The 25,707-nt window shown below is 43.0% G+C and overlaps 1 protein-coding gene across 2 annotated transcripts; it reads left to right on the top strand.

Annotated features, from left to right (window-relative positions):
- The first annotated feature begins 10,226 nt into the window (after positions 1-10,226).
- GTF3C6 (general transcription factor IIIC subunit 6) lies at positions 10,227-22,541 on the top strand. 2 transcript variants are annotated; one of them, XM_075857568.1, is made up of 7 exons: positions 10,227-10,317; positions 12,268-12,527; positions 15,390-15,467; positions 15,762-15,825; positions 16,991-17,035; positions 19,387-19,494; positions 20,179-22,541. In XM_075857568.1, the coding sequence occupies exons 2-7, from the start codon at positions 12,432-12,434 to the stop codon at positions 20,547-20,549; spliced, it is 762 nt and encodes a 253-aa protein (XP_075713683.1). In that variant the 5' UTR covers positions 10,227-10,317; positions 12,268-12,431; the 3' UTR covers positions 20,550-22,541. The 2 variants fall into 2 exon arrangements, with proteins under 2 accessions (XP_075713683.1, XP_075713684.1); XM_075857569.1 differs by lacking the exon at positions 10,227-10,317 and adding an exon at positions 11,298-11,374.
- Positions 22,542-25,707: the final 3,166 nt, after the last annotated feature.

A 25,707-nucleotide genomic window follows, 5' to 3' on the forward strand; every position in this document is an offset into this window, starting at 1 on the left:
CACTATCTACAGGAGGCTGTATTTGGGGCACTATCTACAGAGGCTAGTATCTACAGAGGGATTTATGGGCACCATTATCTACAGAGGGCACTATGTTGGGCACTATCTGCAGAGGGCTCTATGGGGACCACTATCTACAGGGGCACTATGGGAGCACTATCTACATGGGCTCTATTGGGGCACTATCTACATGGGGCTTTATGAAGGGCACTATCTACAGGAGGCTCTATAGGGGGCACTTACATATGTGGGGCACTGCCTACAGGGGGCTCTATGTAGGGCACTGTCTACAGGGGACTCTATGTAGGGCACTGTCTATAGGGGGCTCTATGTAGGGCACTGTCTACATGGTGCTCTATGTGTGGGCACTATCTACAGGGGGCTCTATGGGTGGGCACTATCTACAGGGGGCATTGTGTGTATGTGTATCTGCGTGGGACACAGTGTGTGATGCTGTTATAATCAGGGACACTGTGTAGGGCGCTATTAGAATAAGAGGTGCAGTGTATGGTGCTATTGTATTTAGGGGTGTAGCCTGTGTCACCATGAGAATTTTATCTTAATTTATAGGTGCAGAAATGTTTGAAAAGTGTGAAGCTGAAGACATCTGAGCGGCAAACTGCAGAAATGGGCTGTGGCCGGGAGATGTCATAGAGGTCTGGACCGGATGGAGAAGAAAAGAGGAAAAGAACAACTAGAATCTGAGATGTCACCTGTGAGTAATTTAATGTAAATATTTATTCTGCCTCTAATCAGTACTGTAGTCACTGTATGATCTGTAGCGAGATGATAGGTGTTATGATTTTTTTCCTTTGTGAAATAGCAACTCCCAGCATATTCTTACCATTGTTCGGGCCATGCTGGAAGCTGTAGTTTTACGCCGTACAAACCTATACGGCAGGGGTTGCACTAAATCGAGCTGTATTTGTGCTGGTGCTGTATTTATGTAGGGAGCTTGGTTCTGGTGTATTTATGTACTGTGCTTTGTTCTGGTGCTGTATATATGTATTGAGCTTTGTTCTGGTGCTGTATTTATGTACTGATCTTTGTTCTGGTGCTGTATATATGTACTCAGCTTTGTTCTGGTACTGAATATATGTACTGAGTTTGGTTCAGGTGTTGTATATATATGTATTGAGCTTTGTTCTGGTGCTGTATATATGTACTGAGCTTGGTTCTGATGCAGTATTTATGTACTGAGCTTGGTACGGATGCAGTATTTATGTACTGTGTTGGTTCTGGTGTTTGTATTTATGTACTGAGCTTGGTTCTGGTGCAGTATTTATGTACTGAGCTTTGTTCTGGTGCTGTGTATATATATATATATATATATATATATACATATATACTGAGTTTTGTTCAGGTGTTGTATATATGTACTGAGCTTGGTTCTGATGCAGTATTTATGTACTGAGCTTGGTACTTATGCAGTATTTATGTACTGAGTTGGTTCTGGTGTTTGTATTTATGTACTGAGATTTGTTCTGGTGCAGTATACATGTAATGAGCTTGGTTCTAGTGTTGTATTTATGTACTGAGCTTTGTTCTGGTACTGTATATATGTATTGAGCTTGGTTCTAGTGTTGTATTTATGTTCGAAGCTTGTTTCTGGTACTGTATATGTGTATGAGCTTGGTTCTGAAGCTGTAATTATATAGGATATATTTATAGTAACAAAATTGCAGGGCCGATTGAATTGTTGCACTGTATTTAATGGGAACCAGTTAGGTAGTTTTAAGCCCTTGAACCCCTACCATGCGGTAATACTTGACCTGACAATATTACCAAACATTCCCTTTTATGAATTTTCCAGATGCAGCAAAATCTATAAAATCAACTTTTAAAATGGCGCACAGTATATGTTAATTACTCATTAAAGAGTCATGGGGCGTTGACGCTATCCTGCAGAGTCACATAATCCTGCCTTCAAACCCACCTTTCCATGCTTGATTGACATCCCCCTGGCTGTTATACATCACTAGCAGCCTCCAACTTTCTTGGATGCGCCAAGTTACCTTGTACTACTTGGGCATGCAATGTGCAGCGAGGTCTACTCTGCCTGGCTTCATCACTGTCCAGACAGAACTGTATATGCACTGCACACACTGCTGCACGCATCCTACACACACAAACACACACACACAGCTGCATGCATCACACACACACTGCTTCATGCATCCTACACAGAACTCTCTATGAACTAAACACACACTGCTGCATGCATTCTACACACACACACACACGCACACACACACTGCTATATGCATTCTACACAGAGTTCTACACAAACACACACACACTGGTGCATGCACCCCACACAGAGCTCTACACATACATTCACTGTTGCATGCATCCTACTGAGCGCTACACACACACACACACACACACACTGCTGCACACATCCTACACATCTCTACACACACACACTGCTGCACGCAATCTACACAGCTCTACACACACTGCTGCACACATCCTACATAGCTCTACACACACTGTTGCACGCAACCTACACAGAACTCTATGTGCTACACACACACACACATACACATGCTGCTGCATGCATCATACAGAACTCTGTGCTACACACACACACTGCTGCATGCATTCTACACAGAACTCTACACACACACACACACACACACACATACACTACCGTTCAAAAGTTTGGGGTCACCCAGACAATTTTGTGTTTTCAATGAAAACTCACACTTATATTTATCAAATGAGTTGCAAAATGACTAGAAAATATAGTCAAGACATTGACAAGGTTAGAAATAATGATTTTTATTTAAAATAATAATTTTCTCCTTCAAACTTTGCTTTTGTCAAAGAATGCTCCATTTGCAGCAATTACAGCATTGCAGACCTTTGGCATTCTAGCTGTTAATTTGCTGAGGTAATCGGGAGAAATTTCACCCCATGCTTCCAGAAGGCCCTCCCACAAGTTGGATTGGCTTGATGGGCACTTCTTGCGTACCATACGGTCAAGCTGCTCCCACAACAGATCTATGGGGTTGAGATCTGGTGACTGCGCTGGCCACTCCATTACAGATAGAATACCAGCTGCCTGCTTCTTCCCTAAATAGTTCTTGCATAATTTGGAGGTGTGATTTGGGTCATTGTCCTGTTGTAGGATGAAATTGGCTCCAATCAAGCGCTGTCCACAGGGTATGGCATGGCGTTGCAAAATGGAGTGATAGCCTTCCTTATTCAAAATCCCTTTTACCTTGTACAAATCTCCCACTTTACCAGCACCAAAGCAACCCCAGACCATCACATTACCTCCACCATGCTTGACAGATGGCGTCAGGCACTCTTCCAGCATCTTTTCAGTTGTTCTGCATCTCACAAATGTTCTTCTGTGTGATCCAAACACCTCAAACTTCAATTCGTCTGTCCATGACACTTTATTCCAATCTTCCTCTGTCCAATGTCTGTGTGCTTTTGCCCATATGAATCTTTTCCTTTCATTAGACAGTCTCAGATATGGCTTTTTCTTTGCCACTCTGCCCTGAAGGCCAGCATCCCAGAGTCGCCTCTTCACTGTAGACGTTGACACTGGCGTTTTGCGGGTACTATTTAATGAAGCTGCCAGTTGAGGACCTGTGAGGCGTCTATTTCTCAAACTAGAGACTCTAATGTACTTGTCTTGCTGCTCAGTTGTGCAGCGGGGCCTCCCACTTCTCTTTCTATTCTGGTTAGAGCCTGTGTGTGCTGTCCTCTGAAGGGAGTAGTACACACCGTTGTAGGAAATCTTCAGTTTCTTGGCAATTTCTCGCATGGAATAGCCTTCATTTCTAAGAACAAGAATAGACTGTCGAGTTTCAAATGAAAGCTCTCTTTTTCTAGCCATTTTGAGAGTTTAATCGAACCCACAAATGTAATGCTCCAGATTCTCAACTAGCTCAAAGGAAGGTCAGTTTTATAGCTCCTCTAAACAGCAAAACTGTTTACAGCGGTGCTAACATAATTGCACAAGGGTTTTCAAGTGTATTCTAATCATCCATTAGCCTTCTAACACAGTTAGAAAAACACAATGTACCATTAGAACACTGGAGTGATGGTTGCTGGAAATGGGCCTCTATACACCTATGTAGATATTGCATTAAAAACCAGACGTTTGCAGCTAGAATAGTCATTTAGCACATTAACAATGTATAGAGTGTATTTCTGATTAATTTAATGTTATCTTCATTGAAAAAAACTGTGCTTTTCTTTCAAAAATAAGGAAATTTCTAAGTGACCCTAAACTTTTGAACGGTAGTGTGTATATATATATATATATACATACACTGGTAAACGCATCCTACACAAAGCTCTACACACATACACTGCCGCATGTATTCTACACAGAGCTCTATACACACTGGTGCATGTAGGATACACAGACCTCTACACACATACACTGCCGCATGCCTTCTACACAGAGATATATACACACTGGTACATGTAGGATACACAGAGCTCTACACATACATACACTGCTGCATGCATCCTACACAGAGCTCTACACACACTCACACTGTTACATGCATCCTACACAGAGCTCTACACACACTGATGCACACATCCTACACAGCTCTACACATACACTGTTGCATGCATCCTACACAGAGCTCTACACACACACACACACACACACACACACACACACACTGCTGCACGTATCCTACAGAGCTCTACACATACACACTGTTGCATGCATCCTATACAGAGCTCTACACACATATACACTGCTTCATGCATCCTACAGAGCTCTACACACACTGACACTGTTGCATGCATCCTACACAGAGCTCTACACACACTGCTTCAGAGCTCTACACATACACTGTTGCATGCATCCTACAGAGCTCTACACAAACTGCTTTATGCATTCTACACAGAGTTCTATACACACACACACTGGTGCATGCACCCTACACAGAGCTCTACACACACTGCTGCACGTATCCTACAGAGCTCTACACATACACACTGTTGTATGCATCCTATACAGAGCTCTACACACACATATACACTGCTTCATGCATCCTACAGAGCTCTACACACACTGACACTGCTGCATGCATCCTACACAGAGCTCTACACACACTGCTTCAGAGCTCTACACATACACTTTTTATGCATCCTACAGAGCTCTACACAAACTGCTTTATGCATTCTACACAGAGTTCTATACACACACACACACACACACACACACACACACACACACACACACACACACACACTGGAGCATGCACCCTACACAGAGCTCTACACACACTGCTGCATGCATCCTACACTCACACTGTTGCATGCATCCTACACAGAGCTATACACACACTGCTGCATGCATTCTACACAGAGCTCTACACACACAAACAGAGGTGCATGCATTCTACAGAGCTCTACACACACACACACACACACACTGCTGCACACATCGTACACTACATAGATCTACACACACTGCTGCACACATCCTACACTACATATATCTACACACACTGCTGCACACATCCTACAGAGCTTTACACACATACACACACACTGCTGCATGCATCCTACACAGAGCTCTACACACACAAACAGAGTTGCATGCATTCTACACAGAGCTCTACACACACACACACACACACACACACACACTGCTGCTGCATGCATCCTACACTACATAGCTCTACACACACTGCTGCACACATCCTACAGAGCTTTACACACACACACACACACACACACACACTGCTGCATGCATCCTACACAGAGCTCTACACACACACACACACACACACACACTGCTGCACGCATCATACACTACATAGCTCTACACACACTGCTGCACACATCCTACAGAGCTTTACAAACACACACACACTGCTGCATGCATCCTACAGAGCTCTACACACTTACTGTTGCATGCATCCTACATGGTTCTACATACACACTGCTGCACACATCCTACAGAGCTTTACACACACACACACACACACACTGCTGCATGCATCCTACACAGAGCTCTACACACACACAGACACACACACATACACACACTGCTGCACGCATCATACACTACATAGCTCTACACACACTGCTGCACACATCCTAGAGCTTTACACACACACACACACACACACACACACACACTGCTGCATGCATGCTACACAGAGCTCTACACACACACACACACACACACACTGCTGCACGCATCCTACACTACATAGCTCTACACACACTGCTGCACACATCCTAGAGCTTTACACACACACACACACACACACACACACACACACACACACACTGCTGCATGCATCCTACACTACATAGCTCTACACACACTGCTGCACACATCCTAGAGCTTTACACACACACACACACACACACACACACACTGCTGCATGCATCCTACACAGAGCTCTACACACACACACACACACACACACACACACACACACACACTGCTGCACGCATCCTACACAGAGCTCTACACACACACACACACACACACTGCTGCACGCATCCTACACTACATAGCTCTACACACACTGCTGCACGCATCCTACACTACATAGCTCTACACACACTGCTGCACACATCCTACAGAGCTTTAGACACATACACACACACACACTGCTGCATGCATCCTACACAGAGCTCTACACACAGAGTTGCATGCATTCTACACAGAGCTCTACACACACACACACACACACACACACACACACACACACTGCTGCACGCATCATACACTACATAGCTCTACACACACTGCTGCACACATCCTACAGAGCTTTACAAACACACACACACACACACACACACACACACACACACACTGCTGCATGCATCCTACAGAGCTCTACACACTTACTGTCTCATGCATCCTACATGGTTCTACATACACACTGCTGCACACATCCTACAGAGCTTTACACACACACACACACACACACACACACTGCTGCATGTATCCTACACAGAGCTCTACACACACACACACACACACACACTGCTGCACGCATCATACACTACATAGCTCTACACACACTGCTGCACACATCCTACAGAGCTTTACACACACACACACACACACACACACTGCTGCATGCATCCTACACAGAGCTCTACACACACAAACAGAGGTGCATGCATTCTACACAGAGCTCTACACACACACACACTGCTGCACGCATCCTACACTACATAGCTCTACACACACTGCTGCACACATCCTACAGAGCTTTACACACATACACACACACTGCTGCATGCATCCTACACAGAGCTCTACACACACAAACAGGAGGTACATGCATTCTACACAGAGCTCTACACACACACTGCTGAACGCATCATACACTACATAGCTCTACACACACTGCTGCACACATCCTACAGAGCTTTACAAACAAACAAACACACACACACACACACACACACTGCTGCATGCATCCTACACAGAGTTCTACACACTTAGGCCGGATTTACACGAGCGTGATATACGTCCGTGCGACGGGCGTGCTTTTCACGCGGGTCGCACGGACCTATACAAGTCTATGGGGGCATGCAGACAGTCCGTGAGTTTTGCTCAGCGTGAGTGCGCTGAAAAAAACTCACGACATGTTCTAAATTTCTGCGGTTTTCGCGCATCACGCACCCATTGAAATCAATGGGTGCGTGAAAACCACGAAGGTCGCACGGAAGCACTTCCGTGCGAACTGCGTGATTCGCGCAAGAGCTGTCAAACTCTGAATGTAAACAGAAAAGCACCACATGCTTTTCTGTTTACAAACATCCAAACGGAGTGTCTTAGAGATGAGCGAACCGAACTTCACCGGGTTCGGCCGAACTCGTTTTGACCGAACCCGGCAAAAAATGTTCCGGTACGCGACGTCAGGAGACAGTCACTGTCCAGGGTGCTGAAAGAGTTAAACTGTTTCAGCACCCTGGACAGTGACTTCCGATCACAATATACATGAACGTGTAAAAAAAAAAAAAGGAAGTTCTGACTTACCGATAACTCCCGGCTTCTTCCTCCAGTCTGACCTCCCGGGATGACAATTCAGTCCAAGTGACAGCTGCAGCCAATCACAGGCCAAGCACAGGCTGCAGCCAATCACAAGCTGCAGCGGTCACATGGACTGTCACGTCATCCAGGGAGGTGGGGCCGGGTGACAAGAGAGGGACGCGTCACCAAGGCAACGGCCGGGAGACCGGACTGGAGGAAGCAGGAAGTTCTTGGTAAGTATGAACGTCTTTTTTTTATTCACAGGTTGCTGTATATTGTGATCGGAATTCACTGTCGAGGGTGCTGAAAGAGTTACTGCCGATCAGTTAACTCTTTCAGCACCCTGGACAGTGACTGACGTCGACTAGCCTCATCGCTATGATGGCGGCTGCGAGAAAATCACGCAGCCGCGCATCATACACTGATGACACACGGAGCTGTCAAGTGACTTTTGCGCACGCGTGTAAATGAGGCCTTACTGTTGCATGCACCCTACATGGTTCTACATACACAATGCTGCACACATCCTACAAAGCTTTACACACACGTACACTGCTGCATGCATCCTACACTACATAGCTCTACACACACTGCTGCACACATCCTACAGAGCTTTACACACACATACACACTGCTGCATGCATCCTACAGAGCTCTACACACACAAACAGAGGTGCATGCATTCTACACAGAGCTCTACACACACACACACACACACACACACACACACTGCTGCACGCATCCTACACTACATAGCTCTACACACACTGCTGCACACATCCTACAGAGCTTTACACACATACACACACACACACTGCTGCATGCATCCTACACTACATAGCTCTACACACACAAACAGAGGTGCATGCATTCTACACAGAGCTCTACACACACACACACACACACACACACACCTGCACGCATCATACACTACATAGCTCTACACACACTGCTGCACCAAGGCATCCTACAGAGCTTTACAAACAAACACACACACTGCTGCATGCATCCTACATGGTTCTACATACACTCTGCTGCACACATCCTACAAAGCTTTACACACACGTACACTGCTGCATGCATCCTACACTACATAGCTCTACACACACTGCTGCACACATCCTACAGAGCTTTACACACACACACACACACACATACACACTGCTGCATGCATTCTACACAGAGCTCTACACACACACACAGCTGCACGCATCATACACTACATAGCTCTACACACACTGCTGCACCAAGGCATCCTACAGAGCTTTACAAACAAACAAACAAACACACAAACACTGCTGCATGCATCCTACACGGAGCTCTACACACTTACTGTTGCATGCATCCTACATGGTTCTACATACACACTGCTGCACACATCCTACAGAGCTTTACACACACACACACACACACACACACACACACACACACTGCTGCATGAATCCTACACTACATAGCTCTACACACATACACTGCTGCATGCATTCTACACTACATAGCTCTACACACACATACACTGCTGCATGCATTCTACACTACATAGCTCTACACACACATACACTGCTGCATGCATTCTACACTACATAGCTCTACACACACATACACTGCTGCATGCATTCTACACTACATAGCTCTACACACACTGCTGCACACATCCTACAGAGCTTTACACACATACACACACGTACACTGCTGCATGCATCCTACACTACATAGCTCTATACACATACACTGCTGCATGCATTCTACAGAGCTCTACACACACATACACTGCTGCATGCATTCTACACTACATAGCTCTACACACACATACACTGCTGCATGCATTCTACACTACATAGCTCTACACACACTGCTGCACACATCCTACAGAGCTTTACACACATACACACACGTACACTGCTGCATGCATCCTACACTACATAGCTCTATACACATACACTGCTGCATGCATTCTACAGAGCTCTACACACACATACACTGCTGCATGCATTCTACACTACATAGCTCTACACACACATACACTGCTGCATGCATTCTACACTACATAGCTCTACACACACTGATGCACGCATTCTACAGAGCTTTACACACGGGCGCGCATCTGCAATAAAAGCATACATCTGGCTGCACATACAATAAGTACAGTAGCAGGGTTCTATGTACTGTATATTGCTGCAGCTGCTAAACACTTCTAACACCGACGGACGTTCAGCAACGTCATCAGCACGGCCCAGAACGGAACTCCTCCCACACATGTGATTGATCACATGATAATGACATCATCAAAGGTCCTTCAGACCCCAGACGCTAGCGTCTAAGATAAGGTATGGGCTGCATGTATGACTGTGTGATGTGTGGCTGTCATTCTGTGGCTACAATGTATGGACTCCTAGGAGGTTCTCCCAGCATTCAGTACATTCTAGCCAGTCCTACATCTCATAGAATAGAAGGGCGTTGAGCAGGGGTATCTTATGTTACTCTCAGTACCTGCAGGAGGATGGTATATTACTCTCAGTACCTGGAGGGGAATCTTCTATTACCCTCTGTACCCGCTGGGGGATGTTATATTACTCTCAGTACCTGGAGGGGGATCTTATATTACTCTCAGTACCTGGAGGGGGGTCTTATATTACTCTCAGTACCTGGAGGGGGGTCTTATATTACTCTCAGTACCTGGAGGGGGGTCTTATATTACTCTCAGTACCTGGAGGGGGGTCTTATATTACTCTCAGTACCTGGAGGGGGGTCTTATATTACTCTCAGTACCTGGAGGGGGGTCTTATATTACTCTCAGTACCTGGAGGGGGGTCTTATATTACTCTCAGTACCTGGAGGGGGGTCTTATATTACTCTCAGTACCTGGAGGGGAATTTTATATTACACTCCGTATCCGCTGGGGGATCTTGTATTACTCTCCGTACCCACTGGGGGATGTTCTATTACTCTCAGTACCTGGAGGGGGATCTTATATTACTCAGTACCTGGAGGGGAATCTTCTATTACTCTCAGTACCCGCTGTGGGATGTTATATTACTCTCAGTACCCGCTGGGAAATGTTATATTACTCTCAGTACCCGCTGTGGGATGTTGTATTACTCTCAGTACCCGCTGGGAAATGTTATATTACTCTCAGTACCCGCTGTGGGATGTTATATTACTCTCAGTACCCGCTGGGAAATGTTATATTACTCTCAGTACCCGCTGTGGGATGTTCTATTACTCTCAGTACCCGGAACGGGAGCAGTGGGATCTTCTATTACTCTGCCATGTTAAGTGTGGCTTCTGTATGAACGTTCATAAGCAGAGATGAGTGAATCAGTGATAAAAGCTGCATTTCTATTATGGAGCTGTAATTGCAGCTTTTCGCTTGTCTGATATGCGGTAAGTAGCGCACATAATAGAAAATCTGTTTATAGGTGAAATGCTGATGAAATGTAACGATTTGATGTAGCGTATTTGTTACAATTTTTTTGTGGGAATTCTGCACCAAAAATCTATGACAAAGTACAATGCGTGTGAATGGAGCTGTGTAGTAGTTCTCTGCACAGCAGGTGGATAGGGGTGCCACTGTACAGGGAATAAACTGAAGGGGCCACCGTTCTGACGATTGGTGGGGGTTCTGGTAGATGGACCTCCACTGATCAGGAAATGATGAAATATCCTAAAGATATGCCGTGTCTAATGATTGGAAAACCATATAATAGAGCCTCCTGACAGATACCATAGGGACATGAATCTCAAGCCTAATTGGTTTATCTACTGCTTGTTGCTTAATGGGCAAAGCACATTGTTTGTGTGTGCGCCATACACTTGTTCGGCCAACAGCTATTTTTCCTGAATCTACCGTAAACATGCATGCTTGACAGAGCAAGTGTGTTTATTTCAATTGGGGGGGGGGGGGGGGAATAACACATCTGGCGGTGGCTTATGTCCTGCGGGAGCAAAGAACTGGTATTGGTAACTGCCCTTGTATGAGTAAGTATGGCCTTATTCAGTGATTTCAAGGAATCGGGCATGTTGAAATCCAACATGCCCAAACCTACTTTCCCCCCAACAACTCTTGTTGGTATAGAGAGGGGAGACTCATATGGAATGTTTAGCCCACTTCTATGTTCTCGGACAGCTTTAGGCAACAGACAACACAGTGAAGGAATTAAATATAAGTGTATATAAACTATGTCTGTAAGTCAGCGTTCTCACTGCATTCAAGAGATCCGCTCTCATTCACACAGAAAAAGAAAAAAAATAAGTGTTTTGGATCTTTTTCCTTCTAGTTTGTACTAGGATGTGTTACCATTTTTGATGGAAAAAAAGAAATCCAGAAGAGCTGATCTTGTCCCCACTGTTATCCATCTCCGCATAATGCATTGGGGAACTGCTGCCACCTAGTGTTGTGAATCCTTCACTGCAATTCAAAACGTCATCAATCAAATCTATAATGGCTACTAATACAATTGCTGCCTCTCAGCAACCAAAGACCAGTGTAAGCAATGACTGCTTGCCTGAGGAAGAAGATGATGATGATGAAGTAGAGGTAAGAGATAATGGCATAATATAAAGCATGCTTGGGGAAGGAGGGTAGGAGTCCACTAATAATCACTTCCCTACTCCCTGATGCTGGCATCAGAAGCTTAAAAACCACCTCTCCGCAGTTTTAAAGCCTTACAACTGCTGACAGGATGATATAGGGGAAGGGTGTTTTTAGCTTACAAACGTTTCATTCCCCCGAAGCAGCGATTGCGAGTGCCACTTTCTGCTTTGAGTGACGGCTGTAGCTACCAATCAGGAGACCGATAGAGCCATCACTTAGAGCAGAGGGGCTTGCATCATGCAGTGCAGGAGCACTTGCACATTAAGTTTCACCTCAATGGCACCTGCAATTGCCACGCCGGTGGAATTAAATATTGTTTTCTCGGTGATGCAGCTTGCATGACCGAGAGAAAAAAGGTAATTTTAAAATGCAGACATGTTCCCTTTAATTAAACCATGGACCTGTCGGCAATTACGGTAGCCCTTGCTGATGTTATACCAGGGGCGAACCTACCACAGCATCCTAAAGAAGCTCTATCTACCACCCCTTGTATGAAGGCGAAGGCAAACTTCCATTGATATGCTTAATGTGAATCCTGGCAGCCATAGATATATTGGGCCAATTAATGAATCTGATATCGCAGTCTTGAGGGATTATGCCCTAACAGAAATACTGAGGCGGAAGTGGGAAATTAAGTCCCGAACACCCTAGATAGATCTAAAACTTGTTGCCAGAAAGTTACAGCTACTGGGCATGTCCACCAGACATGAAGATGCGATCCAATGCTAGAACAATCTCGAAAGCACAGAGGAGAGCTAGAAGAAATACATTTTTGTATGTGTTGAGGTACTAAGTAGGTTCTATGTAAAATCTTTACAGCAGTTTCTGCCAAGGTTATCTGATGGCTGCCTTTTGATGTTGTGGTACAGAAATATTGCCACCTAAAGGTAGTTATCGGGAGGTCTTCTTCCCACTTACTCATAAACGGCAACTTACAGTCAGGTGGTGTTTGCGTGACTGTGGAACATAATATAGAAATAATGCTGTAATGTGAAGGTGCATATACAGTTAGGTCCAGAATTATTTGGACAGTGACACAATCTTCATGATTTGGGTTCTGCATGCCACCACATTGGATTTGAAATGAAACAACTGAGATGCAATTGAAGTGTAGACTTTCAGGTTTAATTCAAGGGGTCGAACAAAAATATCCTGTGAAATGTTTAGGAATTGCAACCATTTTTCTACACATTCTCCTTATTTCAGGGGCTCAAAAGTAATTGGACAAATTAACATTAGCATAAATAAAATGTTTGTTTTTTTTTAATACTTTGTAGAGAATCCTTTGCAGGCAATGACGGCCTGAAGTCTGGAACCCATGGACATGACCAAACGCTGGGTTTCCTCCTTTGTGATTCTTTGCCCGGCCTTTACTGCAGCTGTCTTCAGTTGTTGCTTGTTTGTGGGTCTTTCTGCCTTAAGTTTTGTCTTAAAGAGACTGTCATCACATTATAAGTGTCCTATATAAGGAGATCGGCGCTATAATGTAGGTGACAGTAATGCTTTTTATTTAGAAAAACAATCTATTTTAAGCCACTTTATTAGCGATTTTTAGCTTTATGCTAATGAGTTTCTTAATGCCCAAGTGGGCCTGTTTTTACTTTCGACCAAGTGGGCGTTGTACAGAGGAGTGTATGACGCTGACCAATCAGCGTCATGCACTCCTCTCCATTCATTTACACTGCAGCATCGTGTTCTTACTAGAACACGATGTGCAGCCACATACACAGACATTAACGTTAATCAAGTGTCCGGACAATGAATATACATTACCTCCAGCCTTGACATCATGTGTATTCAGAATCTGACACTTTTGAATCTTTTCTGTGAGATTCCAGCAAGTCATGCGTAATCTCGCGAGATTACGATGTAAACGAGATTTCATTTCCCTTGCTGTAAATCTCACAGAAAAGATGCAGAAGTGTCAGGATTCTGAATACACATGACATCCAGGCTGGAGGTCATGTGTATTCATTATCAGGACACTTGATTAACGTTAATTTGTTTGTATATGTGGCTGCACATCGTGTTCTAGTAAGAATACGATGCTGCATTGTAAATGAATGGAGAGGAGTGCATGACGCTGATTGGTCAGCGTCATGCACTCATTAGCATAAAACTAAAAATAATAAAGTGGTTTAAAATAGATCGTTTTTCTAAATAAAAAGCACTGCTGTCACCTACATTATAGCGCTGATCTCCTTATGTAGGAGATAGGGCACTTATAATGTGGTGACAGAGCCTCTTTAAGGCTCTATTCACATCTGCGGTGGAAGCTCCGTTTGGGAAACAAACCGTGCAGCATAGCATGCACTTCTGTTTTCATTGGCAAAACGACAGACACCGTGATGGAACCCGGCGGACCCCATTATAAGTAGATGGGGTCCGTCGAGCTGACCTTCGTTTGATTGATCCATTACAGCTTGAATGACCTTTTTTGCTCTTATAACCGAGCAGAAAAACTGAGTTCACAACGCACATGTGAAAGCCTTGAGGTTTTCTCCATTCTATGGTAGTAGACTCTAGACAGTTGTTTGCAATTCTCAGGAAGTGACATGAAAGTCGTTCAACAGTCACATGACCAATAAATAACTTTCTATAAAGAAAAGAAAAAAGGTTTAAAAAATAAATAAATAAAATAAGTTTGGCAGCAGATACGTCACCATTATTAGACGAGACTTATGCTGTTCATCTCTGCTACTTGGGCAATAAAAGTCTGTGTGTAGACCTTGCCTTATACCCAAATGGTTATTTATTAGATTTTGTTGCTTGATTGTACTGGTGTTATTGGTTCTTTCTTTTCAGGAACAGCTGGTCTTGGTGGAGTTTACAGGAATTATTGACTCTGACATTTTAGAAAAAAGTGACAAGTGCAAGATTTTGGTAAGAACCACCTGAGATATTGTGGAGGTTGTCCGACTAGTGACTGTTTAATTTTCTGAAAATGACGTGCGTAACAAATAAAAGTACTAAGCTTCCTTAAAATAAGACCGGTTAAATGCAAAGCAATGTTAGTAATAAATAATTATGCTTTTGTTAAACGTTGGTTTTCATTTTTATGTCCATATTTTGAGCTATTTGATCAGCGATGTCTCCGCAGCAGTAAAGTCTATGTCTAGAATCTAAATATATACAAAACACCAGTGATGATAATTTTGAATTTCCTTTTCTGTACAGGGGATAAACACAGAAAAGCCCTTCTTGCAGGTTGATAAATACGTGTTTGCAGGGGAGTATGAAGGTGAGGGGCTTCCGAGTTACAGTATGTACACTTGTAAATCGAGCACTAGTGAATAGATATTACACATATACCTAGTAAGTTACTGTGCATGCAATTACCTTATGTAAAAGAATGGGGTTCGATATAGTAATATACACATGATTTACATTGTGTACATTACTTCATTGAACCCCATTAGTTTACATAAGGTAATTGCATGCTCATCAATTCCTTAATATATTCTGATTATCCACAGTTACATTGCTTACCTTGCTGCAGTAGACTGGATCTTACTTTTCTGCAGTAGACTGGACTTATTATTTTACCCCAGTGTGCTTTTCGAAGGAAATACCCCCGACTTTATGTGCAGGGAGTAATTCAGGAAATAAACATACTGGATTAATATGCATATTCTTGGTTATATGCATAAATGCAGGGATTTGTGTGAACCTAGGCAACGCTCACTAAGTGAGTGCAGTATGTGCCGAGCTACCTGTAGACACAGACATTTTATGTCCGCGAAGGCAGGATAGAGATAGATGAGCGGAGTTCCTCTGGTCTCTTATCGTTCCCCAGAGGTCACATCAAGACAGCATCTCCTGAGCTATTGATCAATGGCCCATGGTGGCTGAAAAAACCAAGAACTTGCACAGGCCCTGCTAGCTGCAGCTTCACAACCCTGCTGTGGGGGCGGGGCTACTGTCTTGTACTTTGTGCACCACAGCGCTTCTTCTGGCTGCATTATAATCTGCATTGCAAATTAATTGATTTAATGGACCAGCCCTACTCTAGAATACCAGCGGTTTAGTAGCAGATGTATACCCCATACCGCCATAATCCTTTAGAATAGTGCTGTCACATGCTATAGTTTGCTGAGGTTAGGTCCAATAATGCAGTAGACAGAATGGATATAGCGCTCAGCATGCCTGAGTATACTTTTCAATCTTTTAGGCACAAATGTAAGTATTGTATTGAAAGTCCAGGCAAATATAGTTCATCCTTAACATAGTGACATCAAGTACATTTTACAAGCGTGTTCAGACGTAGAGGACGGCATTCGCTATTTATTACCCAAGTTTGTATGCCGGCTTCAAAAACATCAAGCTTTCCAGTTATGCTGTAAGCCACCATTCAAAAGTTTAGATGATATGTATAAAATATAAGGTGATATATTTTTCTTTTCTAGATGCTCTGGGCACATGTGTGATTTTTGAAGAAATACCAGATCAAGGTAAATATTTGCACCAAGGGTTCATTCAAATATCCTCTTCAACAACTTAAAGTATACCAAAATGCAGTACACTAGATAATTGATTTATTTTGTATGCATTGCAAGATTGATCATTTCAGGGAGATTCTTATAAAAGAAAATGAAGTACCAATGATTTATTAGATTATTGTGACAATACAGACTAGGAAGTAATGCAGAGATGATCATCTGTTGTTCTTCTTGGAAATGTATGAATAAATTGACAGATGGCTGTTACAATACACCTTATCAATAAGGTGTGTCCAATTAATACGTTTTCAGGAAGAATAACAGAGGAACAACATGACTAGCTTTAAGAAACAATGCTCCAGGATTATTATTTCATGAGGTATACGAATATTTACTAGAACAGCCATGTGAGGAGAGCAGACAGGACTACTTTAAAGCATTGACATGGAAGTCCGGGCAAAGTAGGTGTCTTTATAGTAGTTTGCAAAAAAAGCTTAAAGAGACTCTGTCACCAGATTATAAGTGGCCTATCTTGTACATAATGTGATCGGCGCTGTAATGTAGATAACAGTGTATTTTATTTAGAAAAATTATCTATTTTCGCCAAGTTATTAACTAGTTTAGCTTTATGCTAATAACTTTCTTAATGCCCAACTGGGAGTGTTTTTACTTTTTGGCCAAGTGGGCATTGTAAAGAGAAGTGTATATGACGCTGACCAATCAGTGACCAATCAGCGTCATACACTTCTCTCCATTCATTTACTCTGCACATAGTGTTCCTGCGTTGTTCACTATGTGCTGTTACATACACACACATTAACGTTTACTGAAGTGTCCTGACAGTAAATAGACATCACCTCCAGCCAGGACGTGATGTCTATTCACAATCCCGACACTTCGGTAACGTTTGTGTGGTACTTACAGCACAGCAAGCGAAATCTCGCGAGATCATGCTGTAAATGACAGCACAATGTGCTGTGCTGTAAGTCACACACAAACGTTACCGAAGTGTCGGGATTGTGAATAGACATCCCGTCCTGGTTTAATGTGCGAGTATGTGACAGCACATAGTGAACAACGCAGGATCACTATGTGCTGTGTAAATGAATGGAGAGACGTGTATGACGCTGATTGGTCAGCGTCATACACTCCTCTGTACAACGCCCACTTGGTCAAAAGTAAAAACACGCTCAGTTGTCTATAAAGAAAGTCATTAGCATAAAGCTAAAATAGTTCATAACTTGGTAAAAATGATTGTTTTTCTAAATAAAAACCATTGTTGTTATCTACATTACAGCGCCGATCACATTATGTAGGAGACAGGGCACTTATAATGTGGTGACAGTCTCTTTAAAGTGTCCCTCTTATTCCATTCTCCCACCCAATCTGACATTGGTTGTGGAGAGACGCAGGGTGCACTCTGAGCAGTACAATTGCTGTGGCTCATGCATGAGATTGCCAGGGCCTTGTATGGTTGCGTCGGCAATTGGACCACCCAGTTTGCACCCTGTGTCTACACACCTGATGTCAAATTGGGCGGGAAAATGGAATTAGAGGAACACTTTATTCATTGTATGAATGAACAGTTCTACAATCTTCTAATATACTTTGTGTTTTAGTTCCTCACCATTTTAAAGATCTTTGTGTGAGACAAGTGAATAAGAACTCTGCTGAAAACTAGCACAGACCTATTCTCGTCCACAACTGAGATGTGGGTACGATTTGATCTAGTCTAGGGATTACTGTCAGCTAAACAACCCAAACACCAGCCAGATACATTACCACAAACTATCATAGATGTATATTCTGCTGCTTCTGACAATGATGTGTTTAGCTCACCGAGGATCGCATAGACTGAATACTCCCCTGATCGCATAGACTGTATACTCCCCTGAGTGCAGGACCAGGGCTTGGGTTTTAAGCCTCTGAATGTAAACCAGAGCGTTTTAATAATTTATACAGCCAACAAAGCGGATCGCTCTCCATAAATAGGGCTTCATTTTATGGGGACAGGTGTGCAGTACTATTAGACAAAACAGCACAGCACTTTTGAGAATACATTGGACTCCTAGTTATGAGGGGAGCCCTGAACCTTCACCATTGACTGATGGTGCGTAGGATGATACGTCACGGCTGTGGGTCAATGAGGAAGAGCGAGTGCTCCCCTCATGAAGACAGCGGACATAAGTACACTGTGTTTTGTGATGGTTTCTATTAACCAAACGGGCTACCCTTAAATAGGACAGTATAAGTTTTAAGCTTTATCTACATAAAACAGGAAATCCTGTTTTGATATAAGTATGAACAAATAGAATAAGCATTTTTATTTGACTACATTTTTATTCGTGCTGTATCATACTCAGGAGATGGAGAAAGTACTAAACCAAAACTGAAATACATGTGTCACACAGTAAAGAAACTGAATATGACCAGAACATTTCTGACCGAAAAGAAGGAAGGTGATGAGGGAGGTGAGTATTTGGTTATATTGAGTTAGATTTTATACTGTATATATCTCACTACATAATAGCCCAAAATATACTAGTATTCTTTTCTCTCCTGCAGTTCTGTGCAGGAAAAAAGGCTTGACCAGAAGCCAGAATAAAGGAATTTTTATCGGTAGTTTACTCACTCTTGATCTTGCTTTAAGAGAATGTTCAGACGTGGCGGAAATTTTTCCGCTGTGGGTTTTGCTGTAATTTCGTGCCAATTACTCAACGAATCTGCTGCAAAATCTTCATATATGTAAGGATTCATTCAGATGTGGCGGATTTCACATTGGACTTGCTAAAGACTTAAATCTGCAGTGGGGGTCCGCTGCTTTCTGCAACAGATTGAGCATGCTGCATAATGTAAATTCTTCACCGCAAGCTATTTTATACACCGTTGTTTTCTGCAATGTCTTCACTAAGTAAACAAAAAAGCTGTAGAAACCAAAGAAAGAGAAGTCTTCTGTGAAATTCCACCGCTGCAAATCTGACCACATCTGAACATGGCCTAACATGGTGACTTACTTGCTGGCTGATGGAAACAAACGTGCACATTGTCCGTTCTTTCTTTTCCTCTGATGAGGAAGCTCATAGCGTATTTTAGTTGGTTTTTACCTAGTTTCTATGTGATATGTATGTGTATAACACTGATATATTTGTTTGCAGGAGGTAAAATTGAATGGTTCCAGATTAAAGACGATAGTTCTTCCAGCTGGCCACAGATGATCTGCAGCTTTGCCCAGGAAAATGAGGATGCAGGTGAGTCTCAAAGTGAAGAAGATGACCATGGACAACTGGATGTATCTAATGAGGAGACTACACAGGTAGACGAGAGCTTTTATTCAGATGGCAAGCAACAATCTTTTGATTCTGAGAAAGGAGCTTGTGAATCTGAAGGGAGAATGCACGTGGACTCTGATAAAGTAGACAGTACCATCAACAAAGTAACATTTACAGGAGAACAAGACACTCATTCAGCTGAGGATGCCGGCTCCACACAGCAAGATGACATAACCCACCCTGATCAGGCACCTTAGAAGCCACTTCAGATGATGAAGAATGAATGTTTCCGAATTATTTACTGCACTATTTAGTACGTGTTTCATGGTACAAGCATAATAGTTGAATCTGATAAATGGCAAGTGAGTGTTGTGGAGTAATCCAGGCAAAATGTGCATTGAAAATTTTTAGTCTTTAAAGGGTATGTTCTCATTTGGACAAAGTTTTACAATATATAAATATGATCTAAAAAAACAAATAGAGGAACTTCGTAGATGCATTGTATTATTACTTATGCCTGTACTGATGCAGAGCTGCATTAACAATTCTGCTGGTTGTTATTGGAAACCGTCAACAAATTTGTTGGCATACAGCTCCCTAAATGCTTAGTTGAGCTCCTATAATGCATCATTGCCCGCTGTAAGGGTAGGAACACAAAGGGCGTATACGCTGCGTCAAAGTACACCGCGTATCAATCCCGGAAACCCCAGAGAGTTTACGCCAGAAAAAACGCACCAAATTGTGGGGCAGTTTATCAGGCAGCATGTCCACTGTAGAAATACTGCAGGAACAACAAAAAAATGTTTTATACTTACCACCTGGGCGTTGTCATGGCGACATGTCCCACTATTCTGAGCGCAGGCTGGCCTCCTGTGATGCTACTATAGTCCATGTGACCGTTGCAGCAGTTACATGATATGAAACGTTCTCAGGAGGTAAGCCTGCGCTCAGAACAGAGGATCGCATTACTATGACTACAGCAGGGGTAAGTATAAACTCTTACTGATTTGGAATAAAAAAAGCTTCCTTTTTTTTCTTATTTGAGATTTTTGCGGCAGGATCTCTGCGTTTCCACCGCAAAAGTCGCAACATGTGGGCCTTTTGTTGCGGGTTGTACCTCCCCATTAAATTCAATGGGAAAGACCCGCATCAGAACAGCAGCGATTCCGCAGCGCAAATTGACATGCTGTGGATTTAAAAAACGCATCGCAGTTCAATTTATGAATAGTTTCTCAGCAGATTTTTTTCCGCTGTGTGTGGATGAGATTTGTTCATATCTCACCCACACTGCTGCTACTGTAATACGCCGTGGATTTTCTGCAATTAAATCCGTTACGGAAAATCTGCAGTGTATCCGCTGTGTGTTCCTACCCTTAAGGTGACAGTTCTCCTAATCCAAATCTCCAAAGCAAGCTTTGCCCAGACATTGAATTTGCAAGGAATGCTGGGAGATCTCTGCTTGGAATCCAGTTAAATTATGAATACTACTCTGGACTATAATACAAACTGTAATTTGGGGTCGGTACAAGATAAGTCATGCAATGTATCTACTTAACTTTTTATGAAGAGTGTGAAATTGTGTCCCGAGGTGAATATAATGCCGCAAATAGAGAATTATAAACGCAAGTGGAGGAATCCTCAGAAATTTAAATCTTTCTAAATGTGAATTAACATTAGCTAGTTTTTAAAGCCTTTGAAACCTTTCCTTTCCATGACCTTTTTTTTTTTTTTTAAATTGCGAATTGGAACAGATTCTAGTAGAGGGCGTAGCATGTTTTTTGTTACATGGTTTTTCTTTCCTTTTTTAAGCAAAATAAATATATTAGGTGCATGTCCTCAATAACAGCTGCGTATATACGCACCAATGTGACTCACCACTAGGTGGTACTTCTGCACTCGCAATTTGCAGACTTATTCTAGATTATCACATTTATACTACTACAAATCCTCATGATGTGGCTGTACTGTCCATATGTTCCATCAGTGTGTTTGGACAGCAATGTAAATCGTGCAGTTGTAGTACCCTTTCCGTCCACTACTACTTTACTGATGGAAAATGAGCTGAATACGCTGTCATGTTCTTCTACATAAACCCTGATGCTTTTCATATTGAAATGTTTTGTATATTTGAGAGATTATTTTGCAAAGCTTAACCATTTTGTATATTATGATTCATTGCTTAGCATGTCCAAAGTCTGTTTATACATTGTATGCCTGTACTTGGCAGAAACTATTGTTTTTTGTTATTTTTATTAGCATAAATAAATATATTTTTTTGTGTAAAATAAAACAAACAACTAATGTCCATTCTCCTTGTTTATTGCCGCCTGGATTGCCAGTATAGCCTAGAGTGCTGCCAGCTTCATCTTACAGTATAGGAAAAGCTTTTTACGGCCAGGATCACACACACACTGTTCAGATGCAGTTTTTGACTCAGTTTTTTCAATCTAACAAAAGTGAACACAAAAGAAAAGATGTATCAATCTTTTCTTTATACCTTTCCTACTGTTTGGATCCACTTCTGGCTTTGGCTAAAAAAAAAAAAAGCCAAAAATTGCATCAAAACAGTGTGTGCGATCCTGGTCTAAATCAATCCTCAGAGCTTTAGCCACAACATGCATACGAGTTAGAAATAAGGGATGTGGAAACTGGGTCTTGGGAAGAAGTTGACCTGATTGTCATGGCACTGGAAAGAGTAGATGTTTACCATTGCAGCACATTGAAAACAGATTCTCCAGGGGGTAGGTGAAGTACAGAACGAACATCCTCTGGGCATCGGTGCTATGGAGTTAAGAGAGCTGTAATGCTGTATGGAAATTAAGTCAAAAGGAAATGTAGGTCCTTAGTAGTGTGACCACCAGCAGATTGTCTATGTAACCAGAGGGCCAAAACATGTTAAGTCCACAGGTGCAGGGCCTTCTAGTAATATATAAAAAAGATGAGCATACAAATACTACTTTTATCTATTGCAACATTGACTATGCAACATAAATGATGCAGAAAATGCACTGCTACGTATTAAATCAAATCTCAAAACTTTACAACTGCTACTCTTTAAGAAAAACCTGTTTATACATTAAAGCCGGTTCCTTCTATTTTGGTATTCTTTTAATTCTGAACTGTAATATCTATTCTATTATCAATGCTTTAAATTATGGCCTCTACACCGTCGCAAATCTTGCTGTTTTGTTCCAACGTTAGGGCAAAATTTAAAAATTGAGTGCTGGGAGCTCCCCCACCCTGTAACCTCTGCTGCTCCCCCGTCTATTAAGATGTATGAAGGCAGTGTCACCGGAATCGGCCTCTCCTAGACACAGGGGCCGTTATAAACATCTTGTCATGTACCATTCCGCTTTCTTCCAAAGTTTATTTATTTTACATATAGTAGAGTAGTACAGGACAAACACTTGTAGCCTGCCCCCGAGCGAGCAAAGTGGTAAGAGCTGCCTGGACAGGCTGATTTCCCCGTTTTCCAAAAGAAGAGTGGCATGGACGTGGCTTATTAGTCGCATTTGTAAACTTTGCCTCTTTCAGAACACCCATTAGTAATAGACACATTTAACATAGCAGCAGAACCTGTCCCTGCTACATTGGTAATTAAATGGCCTCAAAATTAAAAAATGCAATGCAGCTGAATTTTAACATCCATATTAGGGGGGATTCACACGAGCGTGATTTGGCAGCGTGTAGACCGCGTGGTTTTCGCGCGGCACGCAATGCCCTATAGAAGTCTATGGGGCAGTACACACAGTCCGTGTATTTTGCGCAGCGTTTGTTCGCTGCGCAAAATACGCGACAGGTTCAATAACTCTGCGTATTTCACGCATCACGCACCCATTGAAGTCAATGGGTGCGTGAAAACCACGCATGTCGCACGGAAGCACTTCCGTGCGAACTGCGTGTTTGCGCAACAGCTGTCAAAAGGATGAATGGAAACAGAAAAGCACCACGTGCTTTTCTGTTTCCAAGCATCCAAACGGAGTATCTTTGCGAGGAGCGAACCCCGACAACCGAAGCTAACTTCACCGGGTTCGGCCAAACTCGGCAAAAAAATTTCCGGTCCGCGACGTCGGGAGAGATTCACTGTGCATGGTGCTGAAAGAGTTAAACTGTTTCAGCACCATGGACAGTGACTTGCGATCCCAAAATACATGCACCTGTAAAAAAAAAACGAAGTTCTAACTTACCGATTACTCCTGTCTCCTTCCTGCAGTCCGACCTCCCGGGATGACACTTCAGTTCAAGTGACAGCTCCAGCCAAGCACAGGCTGCAGCGGTCACTTGGACTGCCGCGTCATCCAGGGAGGTGGGGCCCGATGTCAAGAGAGGCGCGTCACCAAGGACGCGTCACCAAGGCAACGGCCGGGAAGTTCTCGGTAAGTAGGAACTTTATCTTTTTTTTTTTTTTTTTACAGGTTTTTCGCTGTTGTGTTCGGCATTCACTGTAGAGGGTGCTGAAAGATTTAGCTCTTTCAGCACCTTGGACAGTGACTGGCGTCGACAAGCCTCATCTCTATGATGCCGGCTGCGCGAAAATCACGCAGCCGCGCATCACACGCATGACACACGCAGCTGTCAAATGGTTTTTGCGCTCGCAAAACGCCGCGTTGTTTGCGCGCGCAAAAACGCAACGCTCGTGTGAATCTGCCCTTACAGTTGCATGACCTGGGACCCTGCAATTTAAATAGACCAAAATTAGATTTCAATACAACCCTCTTGTGATTTAAGTTAGTTTCACCTGAACCTTGGGGTGGGGGTGGGGGTCTTAGGGCCATAATATGGACGCTAAAAGGTACCCTAATTAATAGGGACATTTATGACACATTCACGGGATATGTCATAAATGTCAGATGACCCGCACCTATCTCTAGAAAAGGGCCCTCTAAATCCGTTCTACCACTCTGTGTTTTGGCTGACGCGTGTGATTCCCGACCATTAATTTACGGAAAACAGCGTAGCTATGCTGCTTCCGTAACTGCTATTCACCACTATGGGAGTTACGGAAACAGCGTAGCTCAGCGAGCTACACTGTTTCTGTAACTCATGGTTGGAAATCACACGCTTCAGCCACAACACAAAGAAATAGAACGGGTTATGGGGGCCCTTTCTAGAGATAGAGGTGGGACCCGTATCTATCTGACATTTGACATATCCTGTGGATATGTCCTAAATGTCTGATGGGAAAACCCCTTTTAAGGGGGTTTAATAGGGTCCACATACACACTAGGGCCAATATCCTAAAAAAAAGCAAGAGCTGAAATCCACGATGTCTTAAACATGGCCATAGGGTCTAGGGATGCACGGTGCATCGAAACTTCGATACTGTTTCGATACTGTGCATCCCTAAACTGTTCGATACCGCTTTCCTGTATTTCGATACTGAGCTGCGCAGCCGCACAGCTCAGTATAGTAATA

This window comes from Rhinoderma darwinii, chromosome 3 (genome assembly GCF_050947455.1).
Source record: "Rhinoderma darwinii isolate aRhiDar2 chromosome 3, aRhiDar2.hap1, whole genome shotgun sequence".
Classification (NCBI taxonomy): domain Eukaryota; kingdom Metazoa; phylum Chordata; class Amphibia; order Anura; family Rhinodermatidae; genus Rhinoderma; species Rhinoderma darwinii.